The sequence below is a fragment of the Thunnus thynnus genome, chromosome 5 (genome assembly GCF_963924715.1).
Source record: "Thunnus thynnus chromosome 5, fThuThy2.1, whole genome shotgun sequence".
In the NCBI taxonomy this organism is placed as follows: Eukaryota; Metazoa; Chordata; class Actinopteri; order Scombriformes; family Scombridae; genus Thunnus; species Thunnus thynnus.
In genome coordinates this window covers 32846074-32865996 of record NC_089521.1, presented here as the reverse complement: position 1 = coordinate 32865996, position 19923 = coordinate 32846074, and the positions used below count along the sequence as shown (strand labels likewise).

Here is a 19923-nt window from a genome sequence, read left to right as displayed (position 1 = left end):
ATTTAAATAAAATGTGACTGATGCAATGTATAAGACTTCTAACCATCGCTAATTTGCAGTCCTTGTCTTCTGGTTAGGCTTTTAAGGGATAAAACACATAATACAACTCTAATAAAGACATAGAGACTCACAATAAAACAGACAAACAACCACTACAATCAGTAACTGAGACAACAAAGACTACAGATGACAGTTAAGAACAACAAAGGGAGAGAAAGAATGTATGCTATATAAACCCACGTATCTCATTGCTCATAGTTTTGCTGTAGTATTGAAAACTTTAAAATCAGCTATTGTTTTATTTCTGATGGCAGGGTATTCCGTATCTGTGGATAAGAGGATTGAAGAGGTTGTTTTGCTGGTTTTCAGTCTCCACTAACTGCTCCCCTCACAGCGGCTTCCTTTGATATTATATTTTAAAACCATTTGACTGACTTGTTCTGGGGCAAGGTCATTCACACACTTACAATCAATTTTATAAATGAGTGAGAGATTTATAAAATTCTCAAAGTTTAATAAATTTTTACAACGGTGCCAGTTCATTGGCTTCTGATCCAATATATTAAAGTAACCGTACTCTTCAGGGACAAGGAACACGTGAGTCATTGATGTGTTTTTAATAGTTTCTGGACAACAACGGAGGAATAAGATACATCAGGCTTTTGATACACACACAATACTTGTTAGTAGATCAGTTCATTGTTGGTTTGGATCCAAACATGAGATTTGTGATCATTTAAGCAGCCAAACACAATCATCCATTCCTGTTTCTGTCGGTCGTTGTCATATCTGTGTTGCCTTAAGAGTTCAGTAAAGATCATTAATCTTCAAATGATGCTTTAAATTAGGTTAATTAAAGATGCTGTGATTGTGATGGTACAGCGTATGTTTGCCAAAGATTAACTGATACTGAGGAAGGTTTCTTCATAATCTAGTTGAGACTGTGACTGTAAAAGAAATCAGGTGATGCTTAACGTGTCCAACACCCATCCAGCAGATCATGGCGGCCTGCCCTCTTACCACTCACGTGCTGAACACCGGCGATGGCGTCCCGGCAGCCAGGATGGCTCTCAGCCTGCACCGACTCGACTCCAAGCTGATGATCTGGAACATGCTGACCGTCGGGTAGGTTTGAACCCATCAGAGTGATTTACAGAATAGTTTTGAAGTATTTAATAAAGGTTTTGTATTGGATTGAATTACACTGCACAGGTGTTAATAAATAGCTAATATAATAAAAAAGCTAATAAAGCCTGATGAGGATGATTGAACTCATTTTAAATATTCTCGACACCACATGGCCAAATTTGTGAGAAGAGATGCTGAATTTTGATATTGAAAATGTGTGATGAGCCTGCTTCACGATGTGTTCTTTGTCAGAGAAGATCAAGAAGATTAAAACTGCCAGGAAAAGCTTAATGAGATAAAAGTAGAAAGAGTAGAGACTTAAGTTAATGGTTTAAAACCTTAAGTCCTTTAATAAGCTTTAATGAACATCCTCAACTCAGCAGTTTCATGTGTTTAGGACTACGAACGAAGATGGCCGCTGCCCAGGACTCATCAGCAGAGAAGCTTTCACTCCCGGCATGTACAAGTTACGCTTTGAGACGGGTTCATACTGGGAGAGTCTGGGTCAGAACTCCTTCTACCCGTATGTAGAGGTGAGCTTCAGAGTTCAAGAAGCATATTTGATCTGTATCAGGATATCACTTACATATACAAAAGAAATGATGTTCATTGTATTTAGACATGTGTTGCTGGTAAATCTGCAGTCAAACAAACATAAATCTCCTTGTTGTAGTAATCTGTTGTGGGAAATCTTCAGATGAGCCAGAGATCTTCAGATCACCCACAACTTAGGAATTAATTCACCATTTGTTATGAAAAAGACTCAAAAGAACACACTGGAAACTGGAAGAGTTCAATGTGAACAGGTTTACTGTGCATTAAAGTGAAATACAGAGTAATTATGAAGTGGTTTTTGATTGGATCAGTAGCTGACGTCACAGTCAAATGTTTTCTTTGTTATTTTCTTCAAACTTCCGGCTGACTGAATATGTTTGGCGTTCTCTACAAGAGAGGAAAAGGTCAGATAGTTAAATCGAGAGCACAAATTTGTTTTTTTTCCTCCGCGGCCCCTCCTGGGCTCTGTAATTTCCTTTTATAAGATGTGTTTTTTTCCCCCTAATAAGATGCTTAACGGTGTGTTGCTGCTCTCTACAGCGACTTTTGAAAACACTTCAGAAATGATTCACCAAAATCTGACAAAGCAGAAGATCTTCAGAATGAAACCCTCAAAAAAAACAAAACTGCTTGTTATCAGCAGTTTAGACAACATTTCCTGTATCACCATATCTCTGTATCATTACATCACTATAACATGATTCTACTGACAGATAATAAACATTAAATTTGATTTATTTCTCACGTATCTATATTATGAGAAAACAAGTTGCTTTGCTTATTTCAAAAATCAGACCACAACTAAAGTGTTTGGAGATATTAATCCGTAAACTGAGCCGAATTAAAAGGTTTAAGCCCTGGTAGCCTGCTGATTAAGATATACGCCAAAACTCATAAACTCATAAACTGAGGTGACTTTAAAGACAAATAATCTAGTTTCAAGCATCTTTATTTTGAATTTCTGACAGTTCATTTGAAGCCAAAAGTCTTTTTTTTTTTAACTAGTTTTAAGGTTAGATCGTGTTTGAGAGTGGCTAGATTATTATGCTAGTTTAAAGAAAACTTATTTAGTCATTTTTTCTTACCCCATTGGCAGCTTTTCTTGCTTGAATGATCAAAGTTCAAAGAATATTTCTAGCAGGGGAGTTTTCACAGCATAGCAACCAGAACCAACACTAATAAAAACGCGTCATCGGGTTTGTGGACATCAGCAGGTTTTGTCTGTTTGTCGCTGCCGTGGCATGTTTGCTATTTTAAGACTGAAAGAATCTGTCCTGTGATTGGACGGTCAGTACTTTTTTTTCACCATCAGCTCCTCTCTGTGTGTTTGTGTGTTTTTGTATGTCCAGGTTGTGTTCACCATCAGTGACCCGGGTCAGAAGTTCCACCTCCCTCTGTTAATGAGTCGGTTCTCCTACAGCACCTACAGAGGAAGCTGAGAGCTCAGAGGAAGAGCGGCTTCAACACACTGTGACCACAGATAGAGACGTTTCCTCTGTCCTGAAGTAGATTTTATGACGTGAACTCATCCACTGGTCTTTATCATGGCAGTTTCTGAGAGTCCAGTTGTACATTTTTGTTACATTTACTGACTGACAGACAGAGAATACAATGTGTTTTTATATATGTACAGCTGGTGTGACATGAGCATCTTGTCATCATCATCATTATTATTAATGTAACTGTAGATTGAGTAGCATAAGCAAATATTTAAGATTTCACTTTTGTCCACTAAAGATCAAGTGATGTTTTATTGCTTAAAGGATGGATTCACAATTTTTCAAGTGTCTTAAAACAACAGTAGTTGATGCTAAAAAGACTGTAAATGTGTCAGATATCCACTTGGTATGACTAACTCAGACTGCTGAAGCCTCATATAAGCTTCACATCAACTTTTAAATGACTGTGTGGACACACTGTGGATTTTGGCCTCCATCACTGACATTGAAAGCACAGTTGAAGGATCTTTTAATAGCCACTATGAACAGGAGGAATGATTACAGCGAGGAAAACCTCTTTCACTGCTCATATGGACACCTGACTGTTGTTTTAAGACACACTTGAAAAAATGTGAACCCGTCCTTTAAAGTTATTTCCAACATGGTCCCAAGCTGTTAAAAGACAAAGCAAAAGATATGCAATATAAAACCAATCAACCACAGGCTTTGGGAGGGTGTGATGGGTATTTACACTATTTTCTGGTGACCAAACAAACAATTAATTGAAGGAGAGGAAAAAGTATTCAGATCCTGTGCTAAGTAAAAGTACCAATACATCAATCGAGTCCCTGAAATGAAGTGGAGTGGAAGTATAAAGTAGCATGAAATGGAAATACTTAAGTAAAGTACAAGTACCTCAAAAATGTACAGTACTTGAGTAAATGTACTTAGTTATATTCCACCAATTAATTGATTGATTGAGAAAATAATAGACAGATAAATCGACAATGAAAATACTTATCAATTGCAGCCTAAACTGAAAATGTTAAAAAAAAAACACTTTCTTTGTTTATTCTTTTGTTTTTTAATTCTATATATTTGTTTCTAATGTTGTTGTGACTTTTATTTCCTCTTACAAAGAGCTGCATTTCAATGTTCTCGTCTTGTTAAATTTAATTAGCCGTGTTTTCTTGCGTAAAGTGTAAAAACGCACAGTCATGTTTTGATAAAAGTTACATGAGGTTGAAGAAAAGTGCCTTCCTGTCTCCGCCAATCAGAGAGAAGGTGCGCTGTGACGTCCTCGTTGTGGGCCTTTCTGGTGCCTGAACGTAATAAAGTGATCATAAAACCAAATAAACCCGTCTACTTGTATTAAATTAGTCAGTCATTTTCTCTTGTAGTATAGAGACTTTAGACTGATAAACAGTGAGCAATATTATTTAATACACCAGTTTTTTATAGAATAATTTCCGGCAGGCGATCGAAGACAAAGACTTTCGGACCTTTACATCATCCTCCCGTTGACATTCTCGCCGCAGCACTTATTCAATAACACTTCCAGCATGTTGAGGTTTAGAGGAAGGAACTAAACACGATTTTCAAGTGTGTTTATTATTATATATTTTTACTAAAAGACTGAGCAGGCGGCACAGGGAGGATGTCTCAGCTGCTGAGGCTTCTCTCGGCGGCCGCTCTGCCTCTCTGCCGGGCTGGAGGTGCCCGGACTCGGCTCTCCGCCGTAGCGGCAGGTCGACTCTTCACAGCCGGACTCCGGAGCTTCGCTGCCCCGGTGAGTTTCTGCGGTAGCGTCTCTGGATTAAATGCTGTGTATAAAATGTACCAGGCGGTCAGTGACTAAAAGACTCGAATTAGCTAACCCACATGGTTCTTAAATTAGATTAAACCTTTTAATTTGATTATCTAGAGGCAGTAACATTTAGCTAACCCGACTGCTAGCCAAAGCCCATTCAAAAATCATTCAGTTCAAGGGTGTTTTGTTAAACATCAAGATATCTTATCTTTTAAAACTCTATTTGATGCCGCATGTGCCTGATTATAATCTAATATTACATTCGGCATATATCTAATCCAGCAAAGATAATATATTTGAAGATTTTTGGGGGGAATAACAGGTAAAGAGTCCTATTTACATCACATTGAGATGTTTGTCCTACAACCAGGTAAATTCTGTCAATGTTGATATGACAAGACATTCATTTAATAGAAATACTTGCTAAAGTTCTGAATGAGACTCATCTTCTCACAAAGCAATTAGTAACAACCGTATCGGTGTTTAGTTTGTTACCCGTACCTGAAACTCAGGTTTATGTAAGTAACGTTAACATACAACAGCTAACCGCTAGCTCATCTGGAAAATGCCTTTAGGTGAAATATCGCTATCATGTATCTGTAACGATACTTATACCAGCATCTTAGTCTGGATTTGATATCAAAACGATGTTTTTCTTCATTAGCATTGACTGAAAGTTTAGAAAGGAGTAATACTCAGATCCTTTAATTATGTAAAAGTACCAATACAGAAGAAGTACACAGGTCCTCCTACAGTAAAAGTACATAAGTATTATGAGCTTGATGTAGTTAAAGTATTGCAGTAAAAGTACATAAGTATTATGAGCTTGATGTAGTTAAAGTATTGCAGTAAAAGTACATAAGTATTATGAGCTTGATGTAGTTAAAGTATTGCAGTAAAAGTACATAAGTATTATGAGCTTGATGTAGTTAAAGTATTGCAGTAAAAGTAGTGGTTTGGTCCCTCTGACTGATATATTATTATATATGACATCATTAGATTATTAATAGTGAAGCATCAGTGTTAGAGCAGCATGTTACTGTTGTAGCTGCTGGAGGTGGAGCTAGTTTACACTACTTTATATACAGTTAGCTAGTTTAGTCCAGTGGTTCCCAACCTAGGGGTCGGGCCCCTCCAAAGGGTCAGCAGATAAATCTGAGGGGTGGTGAGATGATTAATGGGAGAGGAAAGAAGAAAAAACAAAGTTCTGATACACAAATCTGTTCTCAGTTTTTGGACTTTTTCTCTAATCTTTGATTTTTGCTGAAATATTGGATCATTTGAACATTTATTGAAATGAAAGCATGTGAGAAGTTTAGAGGGAAAAATCACTATTTGGTGGAGCTGTTAACAACTCATAGACATGTGAAATGTGACCCCGACTACACACTGCTTTTTGTAAGACGTCAAAAGACAAAAAGGTTGGAAACCACTGGTTTCATCTTTAACAATGTGTTGTATTTTAAAAGCTTGTTATATTATCCATTGTGTCAAATCTTCATCTGAAAAGTAACTAAAGCTGTCAAATAAATGTAGTGGAGTAGAAAGTACAATATTTCCCTCTGAAATGTAGAAAGTAGCATCACATGGAAATACTCAAAGTGCAGTACTTGAATAAATGTACTTAGTTACTTTCCACCACTGGTTTTCAGTGCACTAACAGCGGCTCTTTGGTCTTTTCCAGAATGTCTGTCGGACTCCAGTTAACTTCCTGTCCTGTCGCAGGTTCCAGTCAGTTCAGAGACGACTTTACTCCACTGAACCCAAAGGTGAGAGCTGCTGCACGACACATAAACAGCTGAGCAATAAATGGACGATAATTCACTCATTTTCATCTTTCCAATCCCTTTAATGTAAATTCTTGTTGTTTTTACCTGCATTCACCAACATTAGATATACATGTGACTCAGTTCAGCAGGTTCATTCACTCACATTTAATTCCAGACAGCAGCGGAAACAACTGCAGGTGAGGAATTACTCACCTGCAGAGAAATAAAACTTGAAATTATGTGATGTTCAGTGTTTCCCCTAGAATTATTTTCAGGCCTGGTGATTCGCACCGAAAAATCCCTAAAGAGTCGAGATGCAGGACGGCATATTTACACAGTCAGGTGCTGCAGCAGGCCGTCTGTAATTTATATTTTCATTCAAACTTTTGTTTTCTCAGTATATTCAAGACTTAAAACAAAGCGATCACAAGGACGGGATGACTTAATAAGCTGCTCCTCTCCCTTCTTCCCCATCAGTGTTTTTACTCGGCTCCAGATTAATATATTTGTTTGTCTGTCAGCCGCGTTAGAACTTTTTCTCTTTTTAGGCGGCAACATGTTCACATTAGCTAACCTGCATCCTGTATGCTCGCGCTCTGCAGTAAATTAAAGGGACTCTGATGGCAGTGGCACTCGCATCACATCAACAGTTTCCTAGGCAACGACACAAAGGTTGTCTCATGTTTTGGAACAGTGTCGCACAGAAGCTCTCAAATACATATGATTATTGATTTCCAAATGAATGGATGTTTGTGTTATTTTTGGCAGCGGTGACCCACCAGACCTGTATGATTAGAGGAGAAACACTGATAAACCAGTCTAGAAATGTGAGCACTGTTCTAAAAAAAATATCATATGTTGATATTGTTTTGTGTGTCTGTTGATTCCTAATCAGTGTTTTCAGCCTGAGTCTAAGAGGATTAATAGTATTTAAACCAGAAAACAATAATAATAAATGATCATGTCACTGAAAACATGGAATGACATCTGATACTGGAATGGAAGCGAGAGAAGAAACGCTTACAGATGTTTGATCTGACCAATCATCTGTTTCAGATGGAAAAGGCGGAGCAGGAGGAGGAGGAGGAGGAGGAAGGTCAGGCGTGGCGGAGGGAAGAGAGGAGGAGGAGGAGGAAAGACTGGTGGAACCGGATCAGAGGTTTGTGGCGTGTTTGAAGTCAAAGCCAAAAATGATATAACATCACATTCAAATCATGAAGAATGTTCATAATTTCAGTATGAATATAAATTAATGGATGCAGACGTATTTTAACAGTATAAGATGTTCCAAGTCTGGTTTGGTGAACAAAGTGACTTTTTCTGTGTGATTCAGCTAAAATGGAAAAATTAAAGACAGAAGTTTTAACTCTTGTTCTTACATTTTGATGATGGTTCATTATAAATGTCGTTCTGTATGTAGGTGATGTTGAGTCCAAAGATTCAGCTGCTGTCTTCTGAAAAACATCTGAACATCTACTTTTTGTTTTTCACTGTTGTGATATAAAGCTGATTTAATACATGGTCAGTTTCTTTATGGTAAATCTGAATCTGGAAAAGTGTGACAGAAATATTTGTCACAGAAAACAAACCTGAACACAGACCAGATGTTTGCTGGCAGTGATTCAATCAACACATAGAAGAATAAAAACATCAGCTCGTCTGCAGGGTAGAGTAAACCGTTGTAAATGAAGAGTTGAAGTTTGAGCTGCAACGGATCAGTTTTCAGATCTGCAAAAAAAAAAAACGGAGACAAATAAAACTTTTCCATTTATTCTGTTAAACACTTAAAACATTCAAGATGTCCAATGTTTAAATAACATCTTACAATATATAAAATATTCAATATTCACTTGTTAAATCAAAGTGCAGTATGAGGTCTGATAGCTTCTTCCTGTAAACATGGTAGTGAATGAAACAACAGCTTGATAATAACTTACAAACATGAACACACGTCTTGTCCTGCAACTCGTTGAACGAGCCTCCAAACAAACAATCACCGCTAACATCAGTTAGCAGCTAGATGCTAATCAGCTGCTCAGCTGCAGCACATCAAACATCATGTAAACATACCTGCAGACGTCACTTCAGACCTGTTAGATGTTAGTTTGGTCGTTTGCTCTTCTAAACCTCTGTTACACGCTGTCTGTCTGTGACTTGTAGCTGCAGCAGTTTGTTTACTTTGTCTCCAATGAGACATTAAAGTTTACAGTTAATCTGCAGTTCACATGCATGCTGAACCATCGGGATCAACTATGATCCACCACTAGTTGAAGTCTTGACTTTTGACTTACAGGAAGCATTTGTACATACGTTAACATCAAGTTCTGGAACTTTGAAGCATGTTTAGCCGAGATATCAAACCTCATAATAGTATATAAATAACAGAAAATGACAAAAATGATTATATATGTCTGCTTTAATGTCTGATAACGTTACTGTTGCTCCAGTGCTTCACTATTAGTTCTGTAAATAACTGTTATAATAATATAATATCTCTCAGACTGTGCTTCTGTTTTTTTAAATGTTTAACTCAAATTTTTTAACTAACTGTAAATGAATTTTCTTGTAGATTTGTTTCTTTTTTTAATCTGACTCAATGAACCACACAGTGTGTATGTGGTGATAATAAAGTGTCTCTAGTGTAGAAACATGCAGCTGTGTGTCTGCTGCTCTTCAGGGTGACTTCCCCTGGGACGAGAAGGATTTCCGCTACATGGCGATCACGGTGGCGGGAGTCAGCTCAGCTGTGCTCTACTACTACTTCAGAGACGGCGGCAAAGAGATCAGCTGGAAGGACTTCGTCCACCGCTACCTGGGCAGAGGCATGGTGAGGAGCATTCTGGGAAGTTTAGACTGGGGCATCGGCTCGTATATGAACGCTGGGAAATTAATATTTGATGATTTCAGGTTCTCAAATATGATAATTTCCTGCTTTTCTTTGTCTGATATTGTAGTAAACTGAATGTCTGTCAGTTGTGGATTGTTGGTTGACCAAAATGAAGAATCGGTGACACTTTGAGGTCTAGAAAATAGTGATTTTATAGTGTTTCTGTAATGTTTTGTAGACCAAAAGTTTGATTATAATAATGAAAATAATCAGTAGTTGCAGCAGCTTTAGTTAACATCTTGACAAGACGATGAACAGTGAAGATATTTGAACTCAACCTGTTGGTGTTTTTTGTTGTTTGTTTGTGTGCAGGTGGACCGGTTGGAGGTCGTCAACAAACAGTACGTCAGAGTCATCCTGGTGCCGGGAGCCGACACGGAATCGGTGAGAAGAAACATAAACGTCTCCTAAAAATCAAACCTGTCTCCTTTAAACCAGCAGCTGAAGTTCTTCTCATTGGACTCGGTAGCTGCATGTCCTGCATGTTTTTTTTTTTAAATGTATGTGCTGAGTGAAATGTATTCTGGGACTTCCTGCAGAGCTACGCCTGGTTCAACATCGGCAGCGTCGACACGTTCGAGAGGAACCTGGAGGCGGCGCACATGGAGCTGGGTCAGGAGCCGTCGCACCGACCCGCCGTCATCTACAGCACCGAGAGCGACGGGTGAGTTCAACACGAAGACACGTCTGCTTTTCTTATCATCATGTGTGTGTCTACGCACTAAACCTGGCCTTCTATTGGTCGGGGGATTTTGACGGGGTTGTTGCACAAAAAAAATCTGAGAGCAGAATCTATCTAAGTCAAACTTCGCCACTAATAATCCTCCCTCTCCGTCCCTGCAGCTCTTTCCTGTTGAGCATGATCCCCACTCTGCTGCTGATCGGCTTCCTGCTCTTCACCCTGCGGCGAGGGCCGATGGGAGGAGGCCCCGGCGGCGGGAGGGGCGGGCCCTTCAGCATGAGCGAGTCCACGGCAAAGATGATGAAAGACAACATCGAGGTGAAGTTCAAAGACGTGGCCGGCTGCGAGGAAGCCAAGCTGGAGATCCTGGAGTTCGTTAACTTCCTGAAGAACCCGCAGCAGTACCAGGACCTGGGAGCCAAGATCCCCAAGGTACAGCACGCACGTGCACACGCACACACACACACACACACACACAGGGTTAGAGGACAGCTTGTAGGAGGGTTGCAGCTCTAAACTGGATCAACTCTTCAGTTGCAGCCGTTTCTTTCGTTTACTTTTTGGGTATTTTCCTTGAAAAATGATCTCCGGCTGAACTGTCAGCAGTTGAGTTGGATTGTGGGTAATGTAGGCGCCATGTTTTGGTTCTGCTGCACCGATTCGGATCCTTTTTTCAAATAAAAAACAGTCTGATGATGTTATAGGAGCTAAATTTGCTAAAAAGCATGAAGGGAAATTCATTCAAGTCTTGTGTTGAGTCCACAATCCCAAATGATTAAATCTGCTATGATGTATAAGACAAAGAAAAGCAACAAATCTTCATCAAATCAGATGTTTTTGCTTGAAAAATTACTTAAACAATTAATTATTATGAAAATAGTTGCTGATTCTTTATCTGTCAACTAATAGTTTCAGCTCTTAAGTCGAGTTAACTCTCCAGAAAAGTTAAATTGTGTGTGTGTGTGTGTGTGTGTGTGTGTGTGTGTGTGTGTGTGTGTGGTATCCCAGGGTGCCGTGCTGTCCGGACCCCCGGGTACGGGTAAGACCCTGCTGGCTAAAGCCACGGCCGGAGAGGCCAACGTCCCCTTCATCACCGTCAACGGCTCTGAGTTTCTGGAGATGTTTGTGGGCGTCGGTCCCGCCAGGGTGAGTGAAATAAAACCTCCGACAGATCAACAGCGTGTGTTTGATAATCTAGGAGAAACATGACACCGTTTTCCCTCCACAGGTGAGAGACATGTTCGCCATGGCGAGGAAGAACGCCCCCTGCATCCTCTTCATCGACGAGATCGACGCCGTGGGGCGGAAGAGAGGAGGAGGGAACTTCGGCGGTCAGAGCGAGCAGGAGAACACTCTGAACCAGCTGCTGGTGGAGATGGACGGTGGGTCTGCAGTAACAAGTCTTAAACTTTAAGGTTTATGTGACGTTTGACGTGATGATCGTCTGGTTTTTTTTTTGTAGGTTTCAACACGGCTACTAACGTGGTGGTCCTGGCTGGAACCAACAGACCCGACATCCTTGATCCTGCACTGATGAGACCGGGACGCTTCGACCGACAGATCCACATAGGTAGAGTCCAACACAGAGAGAAACTGTATATATATGTATTATTTTCTGTTAACATATTTATACAAAACCCAAAGAAAAAAACATGTTTATGGAGGTGAAACGACAGAAAATTAATCTTTTATATCAACATTTTTTGTTTCCAGTGTCTCTCTTTTCTGCTTTTCTTTGTTGTTTATATTTAAAACAAAATATCTGAGTTTTAGATTGTTGGTCGAACAAAAAAAGACGTTTTAAAGACCAAACAATGGATTGATTCATTGAGAAACTAATTCTTTTCCCAGATTTTCTCTCAGTAACTGTCTAATTTAAATGTTTAGATATAAACAGCCAGATCAGTCTTTGTTTATCATCCGTATCAACAAAATCATTTTTCATTTTAAACAAAAGTTTCCAGTAAAGAATCTGATTGTTTTTATCACTGAAGTGGCACAAACCTGCTCTGACAAATCTTCACTTTTAACATTAAAATCTAATAAAACAGCAGATCTCATCTTTGCTTCTTAAATGCTGTATAATTTATGAACACGTTGATGTTTTCATAAGTAATAAAATACTTCAGCAAATCAGCCTTCAAGTCTTGAAAAGCAGTGAATTCACTTCCCACAAAGAAGGCCTTAGAACGGTATTAAAAAGTCTCACATTTTATATATAAAGGTGTTGAATATCGTCTCGTTCCTGCTGTAAACAGTAACGTTAGTAGTGAGTCGGGAGACGTTTCACGTCTATTAACTACAGCGAGACAGACGATGGTTTGTGCTGCTGTGTGTCAGATTTACTAAAAACTTCCATCATCCATCAGTTTTACTTCCACTTATCCAGCTCCAGATCACTTCAACTGATTAATTATATTACTTGGAATAAATGTTATATGCAGCTGGGAAGCACAGACAAAAAAAAAAATATATATATATCAATAAATTCATACTTAATAAACAATTGTAGGTCTTATTGTCCCGACTGGTTTCCTGTTGTTCTTTTTCCGTTATGATGGTGAAAAATATGTTAAATTTTATCCTTTTTGGTACGAAAAAGGTCTTAAAATGTGGTGAACAGAGCAGAAACCTGCTAGAACAACGTGCACATGATCCAATAATATCAAATAAATATCTTATCTTATCTTATCAGCCTACTTTCTTCTCTAAAGAGTATTTAACATCTCCTCTATGACTGAGTCTCTTCTTTGCTGTATATAAATGTGTTTTGTCTCCTCTCAGGTCCTCCGGACATTAAAGGAAGGGCGTCCATCTTTAAAGTCCACCTGAGACCAATCAAACTGGATCCCAGTATGGACAAAGACGCTCTGGCCAGGAAGATGGCCGCCGCCACACCAGGATTCACCGGTACGTCACAGCTGTGTCATTTATCACCGTTTAATGTTCTTCAGACAATAAGTTTATTTACTTGTATAACAGTTTTCATACAGCGGTTGTAACTCAAGGTGATGTAAACAGAAGAAAAACATTAAAAATAAGACTTTTAAAGTGCAAATGTGCAGTAAACATACACAGGTAGATGTTGGGAGGAAGTTGAGGACATACTGCACTAACAGAAACCAAAGTGAAGGTGTTTATTGTTGAATAAAAACCTCTCATGTATATTTCTTTCTGGCTGTGATTGAATCAGGAGCCGACATCGCTAACGTCTGCAACGAGGCGGCGCTGATCGCCGCCAGACACCTGAACCCGTCCGTCAACGGCAAACACTTCGAACAGGCCATCGACAGGGTCATCGGAGGTCAGTGTGACATCACAAGTGGAACCTCTCTCACTTTTATTTACCTCTTTAACTTTTCTTGTTTTTATGCCTTTTTTTTGTGCAGAATATTAACCGACAGACAGCGTTACAGTGCCCGATAGTTATCATTGTTCGCTGCTGTTAGCTGAGTCTCACTTCCTGGTTCTTCGTGGTTTCAGGTCTGGAGAAGAAGACTCAGGTCCTGCAGCCCACAGAGAAGAAGACGGTGGCGTATCACGAGGCCGGTCACGCCATCGTGGGCTGGTTCCTGCAGCACGCCGACCCTCTGCTGAAGGTACGAACGATGACTTCACACTACGATCGCCTCAGATTTGATCAACATCAGTCAACACATCCTGATAATCCATGAAACTGATTTCTAGAGAACAAGAACTTTGTGTTAAGTGTATCTGCTGGATGTTAACAGTTCAATTCATTTTTAAAAGGCAGATAAATCATAATAACAGTTAAACTGAGCTCTTACAGGACACTCTGACAGTAATGATGGTAGAGGAAACGGTTGGCGGTGTTGATACAGTCAGAATGTTTCACCGTTGTGTTTATAGTAGACACGATGTTCCAGCACGTCTTTAATTAGCAGCAATGGAAAAATATTCAATATGTGTTTTCTACAATAGCAACCTGTGAGAAGCAGCATAATAAACGTTGTCGGCCTTCCAGAAACACATTAACACATAATTACTAACAGGAAACTCTGGCAATAATAAATATCTGCACACACACAACAGCAACAAGCAGCTTCCTGCTGCTCGTTAACAGCTGCTCGTTAACGACCTCACACAGACACCTCAGTGAACTACCAGTCCAGGAAATGTTCAGTCTAATTGTCTTTGACTGATGAATGATTATTAAGAATAAACATCCACATCAAGGAGGCTTTTCCACAGTTTCTTTGTATGAAATATAAATCTGTCCCAACAGTAACTCAAAACATGCTCTTAAAATGTTTATTTTATTTTAACAGGAAGAGTTAAAAGCCTTTTTCACATAAATATGCAAAGTAAAACTAATTCTCCATCTTCTGCCTTCATAAATGCTTTTAATCCGTCTGTTAGACTGCAGTGAAGGAGCAGCTCCCCCTGGTGGTTATTGCTGGTTACTGCAATAAAAAACTACAATATCAACTAAAAGTATATTTCATCCGTTTGTATTCTTTTGCTGAGATACACAATTATACTGATCATCACATCCAAACACTGATAATTAAACCAAAGTAAATTAGTTACAGATTGATTTCCTGAACCAGTTATTTGATCTTAAACTCTTATATTAGTGTTAATATCATGATGTATTCAGATTTATAAAACTGCAAACTGTTCTGCTGCAGAACGTTCACCAAGAAATGACACAAAAATGTTCATAGTTTATTAGAATTATTCATAAAATAACCAAATTGTTCCTTTTAAAAGTCAGATAAAAGGGACAAATTATTACAGCGAGACGTCGTTTGTTTGTTTGTTTGTGTGCAGGTGTCGATCATCCCGCGGGGGAAGGGTCTGGGTTACGCTCAGTACCTGCCCAGAGAGCAGTACCTGTACAGCAGAGAGCAGCTGTTCGACAGGATGTGCATGATGCTGGGAGGCCGCGTGGCCGAGCAAGTGTTCTTCGGCAGGATCACCACCGGAGCTCAGGACGACCTGAAGAAGGTCACACAGTCCGCCTACGCTCAGGTACACACGCACACACACACACACACACACACACACGCACACACACGCACGCCTGCTGGCTCAGGTTCTGCTGACGGTTGATTTAAGGTTTTATAAAAACGAGTCAGCGCTGATTCTTCAGTTTCGGTGACTTTGCACTTTGACTGTTTCTGTCAAACACTCCTGTGTGACTGTGCCCTCCTCCTTGACTCTCAGGTGGTGCAGTTTGGGATGAGCGACAGGGTGGGACAGGTGTCGTTCGACCTGCCGCGGCAGGGCGAGATGGTTCTGGAGAAGCCGTACAGCGAAGCCACGGCCGAGCTGATCGACGAGGAGGTGCGAGGGCTGGTGGAGCGAGCGTACGAGCGCACGCTGCAGCTCATCCAGGAGAAGAAGGACCTGGTGGAGATGGTGAGACGCTCAAATACGACATGCGGGCTTCAACAGGAAATTCACTGGCAGCTATTTTGATAACCGATTTATTGATTCAGGCGAAATGCTAGAATAAAAATCTTGGCTTCCTGCAGGAAAAGTTTGCACATTTCCAGTTTTAAACCCTGATTTCATCCTCAGGTGGGGAAGCGTCTGCTGGAGAAGGAGGTCCTGGACAAAGCCGACATGCTGGAGCTGCTGGGCCCGCGGCCTTTCGAGGAGAAGTCCACGTACGAGGAGTTCGTGGAGGGGACGGGGAGCTTCGAGGAGGACACCAGCCTGCCGGAGGGCCTCCGGGACTGGAACCAGGAGAGAGGAGCGGAGGCCGAGGAGACGAGCGAGACTCGGGACAAACAGCAGGCCGCGTAGCGTCCCCGAAAAAACCTCAGATAAGAAAAAAAAAAAAAACACCGAACACTTCATAAACCACAGCTGCAAAAAAAAAGCCCTCAGTGCTGACTCAGTGTTACAGAGCCGGGAGGAGATTTTATTAAAAGTTTCCATAAATTTGTAATAAACTCAGGTTAATAATTCAATATGATGAAATCACCTGCAGTATGTCCTCCGCTACACCAGACCTCATGGATTCACTACAGATAAGATATAAGAGGATAAAGAGATAATTCAAGAGCAGAATAAGTACAATGAAGGTAATGTTTTATCAGTTATGTTCACCTCTGACCTCTACCAGGCTCTGTACAGAATTTATTCTAAACATATTTATCCAGAGAAGCTTATCTGAGGCTGCAGGAAGGAAGAAGCTCCGAAACGCCTTAACAGTCACCGAACAGGAGACCAACAAACAGCAGACTCTCTCTCTCTCTCTCTCTCTCACTCTCTCTCTCTCTCTCTCATATTATTCCTGAACTCTGAGTGTAAATGATGCTCCGAATGTGTGAACAGACTGATTTTTTTTTTTTTTCTTGTGTCGTATTTATTCAATAAAACGGGATTTCTGCTTCCTGACTGACACCCGCCTTCCTGATGACGAGGAGGAAAAAGAACAATTTTACAGGTTTAAATATTTTAAGACTTGATGTGAAGTTTTTTTTTTTTTTGGTTTCCTACAGTTATTTCAGACGCCGACACGCGCGTCTGTAACATCTCGACGACTGTTAGTTTGAGCTTCACAGAGTCTGGATTTATTTTCTACAAACACCTCGATGCTGTAAAAAAAAAAAGTGTCAGATAATCTCCTGTATGTGTTGATGATTGTATGACGTCTGTGTAATTATGACTTTGACAGGAAGCTGCTGCAGATTTCTGCTCATTTTAAAGGACTAAAAATCCTCTTAAAACATTAAAACAAAAAGTCGTTTCTGACAACTGCAGGCTTCTTTCTTTTTAAAAAGTTCAGCCTCAAAACTCTCTGATCTCTCTGTCTTATATCAGCAGTTTGCCCCGAAGAGAATAAAACCAATTTAACTTATAAATAAGTCGTATTCTAACACATACTAATATCATTTATGCCTCCATGACGACTCTTATCGTCCTAAATCTATTATAAACACATATGAGACGTATTGTTGTGTCTGTAAACGTCACACATCACGAGTTGTTGTGTCTTTAGTCCCTGAAACGTCGTCTTCATCTTCTTCTTTTGGTTAAAAAGCAGAGTGTGAACCATCACTTAGCAGCAGAGAGCAGGTTATTAAATGTTCAGGTAAACAGGTGTCGTTACATGAGATACGACAAAGATAGTAAAGACACTCTTCATGTTTTATTTATTAAAAAATACATTTAAAATTATAAGGGTCCACAGAACGACTTGAATACTACTCAAGTCCATATTATGTCCTACAGCATGTGTAGTGTGTAAATGTAGATGCACAATAGAGCTGCAACAATTCAGCTGAGTTCACATTACATGCATCAGATTTTCCTTTCATTTTTTTAACGTTTCATATTTGTTGGATATTTACGGAGAAGCCAAACTGGAATGAATTTAACTGGATGCGAGCACAGTTTAGACGGTACATGTAAAGAACCGATATGACTAAAAAAATCTGAGTTGAGTGTTAAGGCCTGTGATGTGAACGTAGCTTTAGTCGATTACTTGATCAGCTAATTGACAGAAAATTAACTGGCAGCTATTTTTATAATCGAATAATCATTTGTCTTTTGGTTTTTTTTTTAAAGCAAAAATGCCAGAAAATGTTCTGGTTTCAGCTTCTCGATTGTGAAGATTTGAAGCTTTTCTGTCCTTTATGATATTAAACTAAATATCATCTGATCATACAAAACAAGACACGTCACCCTGGTCTCTGATAAATGATAACATCTTTTTTTTCAGTACTATTTTCTAACATTTTATAGACAAAATGATGAATCGATAATGAAAATAAAGGTTAGTTGCAGCTCTTGTGCACAACAAACAGTGACAGTCTCAGGATCTTGTTAACTATTAATATCTATGTACGTCTGGCGGGACATAAAATATAGAAAACATCATTTTAATCATCAGTACTGTCAATACATTCATGGTAAAAAAAAAAATCACATAAGCCACAGTTTGCCATTTAAACAGCAGCAGTTGTCATAGCGACCATTGAAGTGACTTTCTTGCACCTGTTACCTTTTGCATTTAAGTGTTTTATCAATAAAGTCATTGATCTGATCTGCTGGCAGCAAATGTGTTTAAATTGATAATAAACTGAATGAAACACAAATGTACCAACATGTAGAAGTGAAAAATGTTTATTGATTTTTTTTTTTTTGTTTGTTTTGGATTCAGGACAGTTTTCACATCTTTTTAACCTATAAAAACCAAAAACCATCAGACGTAGAAAAGAAATCGTTGGATAATTTCCTCCGCTACTGTCGCTACTCTTATCTCTTATCTGTCCTTTCAGTGTTTAAAGCTCAACCTTTTTCTTCCCTACGTTTTAAAACAGTTTTGGTAAATCATTTGAAATGTAAAACTCTACTTGTATACAATATTTCTGTATCAAAAAAGCTATAAAGAAGCTACATTCTTGTCCGAGTGTAATGGCAACGTTTCTCCCTCTGCTCCACCGGGGGGCGCCGGGTTCCCGTTTAGAGTCTGCTGCTCTTCAAAACTTTGCTCCCCGTTCAGTTTATTTCAGGGTCAGTTTTTTTTAAAAAACAAAAAAAAAGTAAAATAGCCCTTTATCTCCACTGCAGAGGGAGCTGAAGCTCGTCTGAACAGCAGGAAAGAAAGTCCGACACGAATCGTTCTCTCCGACTTCTGCTGTCTCTCGTCGCAAGTTTTAAAAAACAAAAAAAAAACATCCTTTGGCTACTGCTCGATGCTTTTTTTTGGAAAGAATTCTACTTCCTGCTTCGCATCTCTGCTGCTGCCTCCCTCAGAGGATCCTGATTGGAGCGTCGGTTTACGTCCAGTGCTGGAGGACCAATGAGACGACTAGAGAGGCCGAGAAGAGAGAGAGCGACAGGGAAATGGCCGCCGCGCCGCCGCAGTCCTTCGCATCTTCCTGTTGGACAAATATAACATATCAGCGTCAAAAACAAGACAGAAAAAATACATTATTATCATTATTGGAAGTTGTTGTATCACTGTTCACCTTGTATATGCTTCCTTTAGGTAATATTATTAGGAAACACTCCGTAAACTTTCATTGTTATGCAGATGATACCCAATTATATTTATCAATGAAGCCTGATGAAACCAATCAGTTAAACAAACTCCAAGCAAGGAGATAAAGACCTGGATGACCTGCAATTTTCTACAACTAAACTCAGATAAAGTTATTGTGCTTGGCCCTAAACACCTGAGAAACACATTATCTAATGATATAACTACTCTGGATGGCATTACCCTGGCCTCCAGCACCACCGTAAGGAATCTGGGAAGTTATCTTTGATCAGGATAAATCCTTTAACTCCCACATGAATCAAATTTCAAAGACTGCCTTTTCTCACTGACGTAACATTGCCAAAGATGCAGAAAAACTAGTCCACGCATCTGTTACTTCTAGGCTGAATTATTGCAATTCCTTCTTATCAGGCTGCCCTAACAAGTCTCTAAAGACTCTCCAGCTGGTCCAGAATGATAAAAAAAGAAATAAAATCCAGAATAGAATTTAAACTTATTAACTTACAAAGCCCTTAATGGTCAGGCACCATCATATCTTGAAGAGCTCATAGTACCGTATTATCCCACTAGAACACTGCGCTCCCAGTATGCAGCTTACTGGTGGTTCCTACAGTCTTTAAAAGTAGAATGGGAGGCAGAGCCTTCAGCTATCAGGCTCCTTTCTTGTGGA

General features: G+C 39.5%; 3 protein-coding genes across 3 annotated transcripts in view; 2 read left to right on the top strand and 1 right to left on the bottom strand.

Moving 5' to 3' along the window:
- The first annotated feature begins 994 nt into the window (after positions 1-994).
- LOC137183649 (5-hydroxyisourate hydrolase-like) lies at positions 995-4458 on the top strand. Its single transcript, XM_067590843.1, has 3 exons — positions 995-1125; positions 1526-1661; positions 3033-4458. The coding sequence occupies exons 1-3, from the start codon at positions 1001-1003 to the stop codon at positions 3120-3122; spliced, it is 351 nt and encodes a 116-aa protein (XP_067446944.1). The 5' UTR covers positions 995-1000; the 3' UTR covers positions 3123-4458.
- Positions 4459-4665: 207 nt separating this feature from the next.
- afg3l1 (AFG3-like AAA ATPase 1) lies at positions 4666-18349 on the top strand. The gene is given in 18 exon segments (XM_067590845.1): positions 4666-4911; positions 6617-6701; positions 7758-7804; positions 7807-7830; positions 7833-7871; positions 9379-9528; positions 9901-9972; positions 10128-10252; positions 10432-10702; positions 11279-11416; positions 11499-11652; positions 11733-11840; positions 13055-13180; positions 13464-13574; positions 13754-13869; positions 15065-15265; positions 15461-15655; positions 15818-18349. Coding segments are annotated over 18 exon segments (2322 nt in total). The 5' UTR covers positions 4666-4779; the 3' UTR covers positions 16046-18349.
- The window catches only part of LOC137183651 (voltage-dependent calcium channel subunit alpha-2/delta-4-like), an 85929-nt gene continuing 83412 nt past the window's right edge, over positions 17407-19923 (bottom strand). The window contains exon 40 of the mRNA XM_067590844.1: positions 17407-19131. Coding sequence (XP_067446945.1) covers positions 19030-19131 — 102 coding nt within the window. The 3' untranslated portion in view covers positions 17407-19029. The remainder of the gene's footprint in view (positions 19132-19923) is intronic.